This window comes from Myotis brandtii, unplaced genomic scaffold (assembly GCF_000412655.1).
Source record: "Myotis brandtii unplaced genomic scaffold, ASM41265v1 scaffold34, whole genome shotgun sequence".
Taxonomy (NCBI): Eukaryota; Metazoa; Chordata; class Mammalia; order Chiroptera; family Vespertilionidae; genus Myotis; species Myotis brandtii.
This window is the reverse complement of record NW_005363098.1, coordinates 2365287-2374973: the sequence shown is the minus strand read 5'-3', so window position 1 is coordinate 2374973 and position 9687 is coordinate 2365287. Positions and strand designations below refer to the sequence as shown.

The 9687-nt window shown below is 34.0% G+C and overlaps 1 protein-coding gene across 4 annotated transcripts in view; it reads left to right on the top strand.

Moving 5' to 3' along the window:
• LRBA (LPS-responsive vesicle trafficking, beach and anchor containing) overlaps positions 1 to 9687 on the top strand; it is a 566714-nt gene that overhangs the window by 252146 nt on the left and 304881 nt on the right. For all 4 annotated transcript variants that reach the window (XM_005871408.2, XM_014543868.1, XM_014543867.1 and 1 more), the window contains exon 37: positions 7691 to 7857. In XM_005871408.2, the coding sequence (XP_005871470.1) occupies positions 7691 to 7857 (167 nt within the window). The remainder of the gene's footprint in view (positions 1 to 7690; positions 7858 to 9687) is intronic.

Here is a 9687-nt window from a genome sequence, read left to right as displayed (position 1 = left end):
CCTTCAACACCCTATTGTCTTGTGTTCATGGGCTATTCATATAGGCATTTAAGTTCTTTGGTTGATCTCTTCCCACCCACAACCTCAGAGGGATGATGTAGTATTTTTAGTTCAACATAATGTTCATGAAATTTATTCAGGCTTCTACGTTTTCCTATTTTTTTTAATTGTTATTTTTCATTTAAAAAATATTTTTATTGATTTCAGAGATGAGGGGAGAGGGAGAAGAGATAGAAATATCATTGATGAGAGAGAATCATTGATCTGCTGCCTCCTGCACGCCCCCGAACTGGGGATCGAGCCCACAACCCAGGCATGTGTCCTTGACCTGAATGGAACCTGGGACCCTTCAGTGCTCAGGCTGATTCTCTATCCACTGAGCCAAACCAGCTAGGGCATTTTCCTATTTTATTTTCAATGCTGTATACCTTACCAGTATGTGAGTAGACTATTAGCTTTTCATAATTTCTTCTGTTGACCTGCAATTAGATTGTTTTCCGTTTTTAACTATTATGAATAATTCTGCTTTGACTATTTTATGAGCCTTTTGGTATACATGCTCATGCATTTTGGTAGGGTGGAATTACTTGACGTAAAGTATTCATGTTTTTATTTTTACAGATATTGCTTCACTGTTTTGCAAAAATGAAACAATGTATAGCTGTTCCCATTAATTCACATTTTCATAAAAATGATAAGTGATTTTTATTTCAGCATTCTGTTAGCTCTGTCATGGTACCTTATTGTGCTTTTATTTTTTATTTTATTTACATATCAAGCTATACATTTTTTTCTCCTGTTTGTGTCATACACACACACACACAACACACACACACACACACTATTTTTTAAAAAATATATATTTATTGATTTCAGAGAGGAAGGAAGAGGGAGAGAGAGATAGAAACATCAATGGTGAGAGAGAGTCATTGATTGGCTGCCTCCTGCACCCCCCAACTGGGGATGGAGCCCGCAACCCGGGCATGTGCCCTTGGCCGGAATGAACCTGGGACCCTTCAGTCTGCAGGCCGACGCTCTATCCACTGAGCCAAACTGGCTAGGGCACACACACACTACTTTTGTGAAGTATCTGCTTCTTATCCAGTGTTTTATTGGTGATCTGTCTTCTATTGATTTGACTAGGGTACTTACCTATTTGGTATGAGCTTATTTTTGCATATGAATACTTTTACTACTTTCTTTTCTGTTCGTTCCTTGCCTATTCAATTTCTAAAACTTCTTAAATAAACTTTATTGAGGTATTAAGACACACCCATTTTAAGTATACATTTTTTAAAATATATTTTATTGATTTTTTACAGAGAGGAAGGGAAAGAGATAGAGAGTTAGAAACATGGATGAGAGAGAAACATCGATCAGCTGCCTCCTGCACATCTCCTACTGGGGATGTGCCCGCAACCCAGGTACATGCCCTTGACTGGAATCGAACCTGGGACCTTTCAGTCCACAGGCCGACCCTCTATCCACTGAGCCAAACCGGTTTCGGCTTAAGTATACATTTTGATGAGTTTTGACAAATGTATACACCTGTGTAATTGTTACTGTAAAGATACAGAGAATTTCTATCATCCTAGAGAATTCCTTTGTGAATCATTGTGGTAACTTCCTCCACACATACCGTACATAGACCCAACCCAAGGCAGTTGCCTATCTGGTTTCTGTTATTATGGATAGTTTCACATAATATACACTTTCACATAAGTGGAATTATACAGTAGGTACTCTAATGTCTGGATTCTTTTGGATAGCATAAAGTTTTTGATATTCATCCACATTGTTGTGTGTATCACTCATTTGTCTCTTTTCTTTGCTGAGTTGTATTACTTTGTTTATCTACTTGTCTATAGGTGGATAATGGGTCATTTCCAGTGTTTGGCTTTATGACTAAAAGAACTAGGGGCATTTTCATATAATATATTTTGTGTAAATATGTTCTTTTGAGGAAATATCTAGGAGTGAAATTGCTAGGTGCTGTTGTAACTACGTAGAGGGTGCCCCCCAAAATGTACAAACACTTTTCTGTAGATTCTATAACATTTTGAAAATAAAATGTATTTTAATAAACATTGTCTTTATAGTTACTCAAAGTTTTTATGCATTTTTGGGGACACCCTGTATTTAAGCTTACAAGACACTGCCAAATAACTTTTTTTAGTAGTTATGGGTTTTACACTCCAACCAGCTAGGTAGGTATGACAGTTCCATTTACTCTATATCCTTGCCAATGTTTGGTATTGTTGGTCTTTTTAATTACAGCCCTTTTAGTGGATATATAGTGATGGCTTATTGTGGTTTTTATTTCAGTTTTTCTTTTTGTGTACTTATTAGTCATTTGAATATCCTTTGTGAAGTGCCTGTTCAAATCCTTTGCCCTTTTTTGGTTCCATATAAATTTTTGTTCTATATCTGTGAAATATGATGTTGGTATTTTAGTAGGGATTACATAAAATCTGTAGATTGCTTTGGGTAGTATGGACATTTTAATGATGTTAATCTACCAATCCATGAACACTGTATATTCTTCCACTTGTTTATATCTTCCTCTGTCTTACAGGTTTTTTCTTTAACTGCTGCTTTAGCCAATTCCCACAAATATTTCTAATTTTGTTTGTGATTTTATCTTTGATCCATAAGTCATTTCAATATGAATTATTTAATTTCCAATTATTTTGCAACTTTTCAGATATTATTTTTTCACATTATCTATTCAGATAAAGAATCAAAAGGGAGGGACCTTGACCTAGCCAGGTGGCTCAGTTGGTTGGATTGTCCTCCTGTAAGGTTTCAGGTTTGATTCCTGGTCAGGGTACATGCATACCTAGGTTGTTGGTTTGATCCTTGGTCAGGGCGTGATCGGGAGGTAACCGACTGATGTTTCCATCTCACATTGATGTTTCACTCTTCCTCTCTTCTCTCCCTCCCTCTCTCTAAAATCAATTAAAAAAAACCCCATAAAGCATATCCTCAGGTGAGGATATTAAATAAAATAATCAAAAGGACCTTCAGATTTATATATCTTTTTGTCTAACTTTTTCTTCTCTAGTAGTTTGTCCTTCAAATTACCATCTTAAATTTTTTTAAATCTTTACCAAAGGATATGTTTTTATTGATTTAGAGAGAGAGAGAGAGAGAGAGAGAGAGAGACAGAGACAGAGACAGAGACATTGAGACATTGATGGTTGCCTCCTGAATGCATCCAGACCCAGAATCAAACCTGCAACCTTTTAATGTACTGGATGATGCCCTAAGCAACTGAGCCACCGGGCCATGACTCAAATTGATAATAGTAGGTAATGTGAGAGTGAATAATATTGCCAAGATAAATTTCACAAAGCCTTGAGAAAATGCCATAGTTTCATATAGGGAATAATAAAGAAAAAAGTCTGACCACCAAGAGGGATGATTAGCAAGCTGACAGGAGGAAACTGGAGGAATTGGCTAAATTTTACCTTCACTTCTCTCTGAAAATGCAAAGGACAGATAGTAAAGTTAGGTAGAGATTTAACATCTGGAAGGAAAGACTACAGGTGATGTTACCTTTATTTCTTCATTTACATTTAAAGAGCCAAAATAGTCAAGTTATAAATGGTCAGTCTAAATTGTTTCTCCCTTTGGTTATTTTTTTAATATTTTCTCTGCAAGTAAATGAAGTTCTTTAAGAAGTGGGTTTATTTATGTTATTTTAAATTTATTAATGCTTTGGTAATAAATCTTAGATTTCTTTAGCAATAATCAAATACATTTGAATTGTTAGTTCCCAAGATGCTTGTTTCATTTTTTTTTTTTTTTTAGATTCAGATATTTTTGCGGACATTTTGATGTCATATTACCTAGTTTATGTGTTTCTTAAAACGGAGAAGTTGATATAAAGTAAAACTGAATGAAAGTATTAGACCTGCCCTTGGTTTCTTAGAATACCTCCAGTTAGTCTTTATACACAAGCACACACATACACAAGTATATAACCCACCAGTAAGTAACATAGATTTGATCTTCAAGCAGATATTCATGATCTGTATGTACTGGACTTTGATATGTCACACATAGAATATATTATTGGTTTTTAATAAGGATGTGTTCAAATTACATTTTATAGATACTTTAAAAAATAGATATGAGTTCATTGTATCTTTACAAAACATTCTTGTTTGGTTTCCTTTTATCATGTTTTAAGGTCAGATGTGACTCTAATGTTCCACAATGAGACAGAGATTGATAATCGGGAAAGAATAGCCCTTTAATGTGATTTATATCTATAGATTTTATGTCAGATATGAAAAGTTGCTGTTTAAATTGTAAAGGAGGATCCATTAAAGAACACTTTAAACCATTTTACTATTTAGTTTACCTTGGACTCTTTTTAGGATTATGCCCTTTCAAGAAAAAACTTTTACAGCTTATCAAATGCTTATAAAATGTAACTTGGTAAAGTTAAGCTATTTTAATATGAATAAAAGGTAGAAATAATAAGGTATTAAATTATGCATTTCTTTGTGATTTTAGTACCATTTAACATGAAGTCATATGGTATTTCAGGGGAGTATAGAAGCCAGTGATTTTCTATTTTCCATCAATAATTTAAATTTTCTCTTATGATGTTAGACAAAGGCAGATTATGGATATAGTAGGAAATGTTGTGGGTATAAAAATTCTGCAAATGTTTACCCTTTTGTCCTACATGTTTTAGTATATGTTAGGGATAGATTTGATATAACCTCTAAAGTGCTGCCTAGTTCTGGAGTAAATCTCTGAAAATATCACAGAGCAGTTGACACTTTTATCCCATAGAGTAATTCACTATCTTCACTTAAACTACTATTTCTTTAACTGTTTCTTTCTCCCCCTATCCTTTAAGTATTTCTGAATCATTGTCTTTATTTGTTCAAATCATATTTTTGACAAGCTGAACTATCCTCTGATTTGTTTAGTTCAGTCTTTAATATATCATGTGACAATTGCCTTTAATCTCTTATAAATTAATCTAGTTTCTAACATGATTTATTTTCTCCACATGAAGGTTTAAATAAAAGAACTAGTTTTCATTTACCAGTGTACAAAAACTAAGCTCTCAGAGGTCCCAAATCTCCGAATTGTCCAATTTTTAGAGCCATTATAATCCTCTCATTTTCTAGATGAGGACAGTTTGACAAAAGAGCTTGAGTTAGTTGCCCAAGTCTGACAGGAGATATTACCAAGGATGATACTTTAATCAGATTTTTGTTTTTCTTCCCAATCTTACATCCTCTCTCTCTCTCTCTCTCTCTCTCTCTCTCTCTCTCTCTCTCACACACACACACACACACACTACATATTCATATATATATAGTACTCTGATTCTTAGTGGCAGTTTTCAATCCTTATTATGCATTTCAGAATTTCTTTATTTTTTTTTTACTTGTATTTTATACTTGGATCAAACTGTCCTGCTTCTGCCTTCCTGAAAATTTTCTGCCTTGCCTTTGCTTTAAGGTTCTCTTTATTCCTATCCAAAAATGACTTCTCAAAATCTTCCTTTTTCTTTCTTTATAGCATTTTGAATATTCCTCATTAGCTTTTGCAAGCCTTCCTGTTAAAAAGCATTTTTAGCTTCAGTGATTTAATATGAATGACATAACTTTTATTACCACTTCCCTCCTCCCAATCTAGACAGAATGGGAATTCTCCAGGGCAGGGGCTATCAAGATAATCCAACCTTTGATCTCCATAGCTAAGTGTTTTGCACAGACTAAGAGATAATTTGATTTTTTTGCATGTACATAAACACCATGTCTATTGGGTTACTTTTGTGTTAGGAACACAAAACCTAGTTCATACTGCTACAATGAATGAATGGGATATTATAGGTTCTCAAAAAAAGTGTCGTAGAATGCCTAAAGATAGGCTGGTCTATGATCCGGAAGTTCGTGGTTCGATTTGTAATAAGCTCTGTATTTCTATAATGCTCCTGGCTCTGATCCCTTTGGGTTTGGCTTCATTCTCAGGCTAGCTTCCCTCATAGTGCAAAGAGAGCTTTCAGAACTTCTGGAATTATGGGCTTCCTCTTTTACACCCTAAGAGGAAGGAAGTACCAATAAATATCCTGACCTTTTCATTTAATGCACCAGTTAGATCAAGTGCCCTTCCCTGAGCCAATTTTTCAGTGTGGGAGGGATTTTATTCTCATTGGTTTAGGAAAAGTAGGGCCCTCTCGTTGCTAGGGCAGTGCTGGGGGTAGTGTGTGGCAACAATCTATGTAGGTATAACTGGTATACCGAAGGAAAGGCAGGCAGTATAAGTCAGTTTTATTTGTTCCAACATCAAATTTTTGTTATCTACCATAGGTTGAGTGTACATGTGTACGTGAGCTTGTATTTGGCAGGGTGGATCCCAACAGACCATATGAATAGAATCAAGAATCAAGTATACATTAATCTTTGCTTTTCTATTTTAAGCAATTAACTAACTAGGTAGTATAGCATTAACATGATACCAGGAGTATCTGAATTCCAGAAGAAAAGAAATAAACATCTTGAAAACTGGTGATTGAGAATATTAAAATTTTTCGGCAAAACTGATGATGTCTTAAGACAGCACTTTACAAACTAATAATGTATGAATCACCTGGGGAATCTTATTAAAATCCAGATTCTAATTTAGTAGGTGTGGAGTGGGACCTATAATTCTGCATTTTCCCTAAGTTTCTAGGTGACTCTAGTGCTGCTGGTCCTTATTGCAAAGCTAGGGTTTAAAAGCCCTTACTGATTTTTTTTGTTGTTGTTTGTTTGTTTTTCATTTTTTCAAGGTGTTGAGAACTAGCTGTTCACTATTGGAAGCCATCCATAGTCTCTTTTCTGGACCTCTGCTGCGGCCTTATACCTGGTCTCTCTTTTATCCCACTACATTCCATTCTCTAAATGGCGTCTGTAGTGATCATTTTAATATATAAATCACAACACTTCACTGCTTAACCGTTTGAGTGCCAACCAATATCCTAGGAACTATGCTAAAACTGCCAAGGCATTTTTGCTGATTTTACAGCAGTTTAGGAAAAAAATTATGAATCGCAACTAAATGAAGTTACATATTCAAAAACTTAAGGAAACCTTTACTACATTGACATATTTAGCAATATCATCATCACTAATAAAAGCAGACTTAGAACTGGATGCCATTTCGAAGCTTTGATAGTGCTCCCGGCACTTTTGGCGAAAGACAGGAGGAGCGCAATCGCGCTCCCCTGCACTCTAGGGGTTAAAAACTTCTACTAGTATCACATTGTATTAGAATAAAATCTAAACTCCTTAGCACAACTGCACAGTACTAAATGATGCAGCTGCCTAACTCATGTCATTCTTTCTCTTACTCACTTTGCTTGGAGTGCTTTGTAATGCTACTTGTAATGTGGGCCCTTGCATCTTCCCTTGACTAGCTGCTTCTAATTTTTCAGGTTTCTGTTAAAATATTGACCACTTCTGAGTGTACTTTATAAATAGATTCAGAGAATAATTTCTTGGGGTATTGTACGGATAATATATCACTAAATATTAGTTAATTCAGTCAATGAGGGATATAAAAGTAACTTTAAATGTTTGGTTGGTTCAGTTCATATTGAAGATTATTTCATGATGCATTTTAAAGCTTTTTCCCATATTTTTATAGGATTAATAGATGTTTCTTTTTTCTATTCAAGTCACTCTGTGCCCAGTATTCTGCAGACAAGCGAGAAGATGAGAAGATGTGTGATCATTTGATAAGAGCAGCTAAATATCGAGACCATGTGACAGCAATTCAACTAATCCAGAAAATTATCAACATTCTCACAGACAAGCATGGAGCCTGGGGAAATTCTGCATTGAGGTAAAGTGATACCTTTAGGATTTGGACCCTGATATTATATAGAAGGCCTAGATTTAGATAAATGGCTTTGGATATGATCAAGGCCAGATGAAGAACAGAGTAATTTAATTTTGTATTTTATCACCTATGAATTTGAAGCAAAGGGGAAAGAGAAAACCAGTATGGGTGCAGCTATAGATCTTTGTAGGTATTTCATTTTCCTCAATTACTTCTAAAAATTTGTTTACTCATATATTTATTCATTTTGAAGTGAACTGTTAAGGAAAGTAGTTAATCAAGTGATTTTATTAGCTACATCTATATTTGAATTTATATAATTACAATATTTTATTTTAAGCAACATTTCCTATTTTATACTTTTGAATTTTTAACACCTACATTTGAAAACATAATGTGTTATTTTCTTGATTGAGTTGCAAATTGTAAGGATATGATGATAAAAATGATTAAATGCCCTCCTTAAAGTTTTGTTCACTGTATCTACTTTCTTTTAAGATTACTAAATTGAGCATGCTATTTTTGATTCTGACTGTAGAAACAAAATATTAAATTACCTTCTAGGACTACGGAACTGAGACAAATTGTGAAATTTAGTCTGATTGAAACATTTTATGCTACAAATATTAGAAATGTGCTTTGACTTATTTAAGTAATGTTAATGAAAAAATTCTATAATTTGCCATTAGAGATATTTTCTAATTCCTCATTTCTGTACAACTTTTGCTAGAAGACAACAAAAAAATGAAAATGAAAATAATTGCTTGCATATTATATAGGTGTAACTGGTTTTCACTTGTATTTTAAACATCTAATGTGTCTAGCAGACTTCGAAGTCTAGCTTTAGAAATTTTCCAGTGAATAGAAAATAATTTAAATTTTTAAAAGCTGAACTTGAAACTGTTTGAGTTGAAAGCTACCTGTTATATATTTTTTAAATTAAATTTATTTGGGTAACATTGGTTAATGACATTATATAAATTTTAGGTGTAAAATTTTATGTAATACATCATTTGTGTATTTCATTTTGTGCTCACCACCCAAAGTCTAGTCTCCTTCTGTCGCCATGTATTTGACCCTCTGTACCCTTTTTATTCCCTATACCCCCCCTTCCCTCTGGTAACTACCATACTGCTGTTCATGTCTATGAGTTTGTTTTGTTTTGTTTTATTTGTTGCTTTTTATTTTATTTCACTTAGCACAATACTCTTAATATTCATTCATATTGTCACAAAATGGCAGTTTCATCATTTTTTATGGCTGAATAGTATTCCATTATATATACATACCTCATCTTCTTTAATCATAGGTTGAAGGATATTTAGGTTGTGCCATGTCTTGGCTATAGTAGATAGTGCTGCAATGAACATAGGGGATGTTTTTTGTTTTTAGTGAAAATATGTAAAACAAAACATAGAGTAGATATATCTCCTGATGCTTATTATGTAGAATACTTAAATAAAATTACATTTTTGGGCATGTCATTTTTGGTGTTCAAAAAAATGAATGCAGGTCAAGGACTTCTGGCAAAGAAACTGAATGAATAAAGGCAGGAACCAGGTTTGTTTGTTTTAATCCTACTGCAGTTGAACTCAGCTGCAAGAATAGTCATGGAAATGACATAAATTACTGGGTCAGAGCTCTCTGGTGCCTTAGCTTGCAACATCTAATGGTTTGTGTTTGTGGCTGGGAAGTTGTATTGAGAATTTTAGTTTCAGGATACTTTAATGTTTCAGATTTGCAGTAGTCACTTGACATCAGGCACTGAAAAAATTAGGATATTACTTTGCCATGCCCCTGTTGGGAACTCAATACATATTTGTTTAATTATTT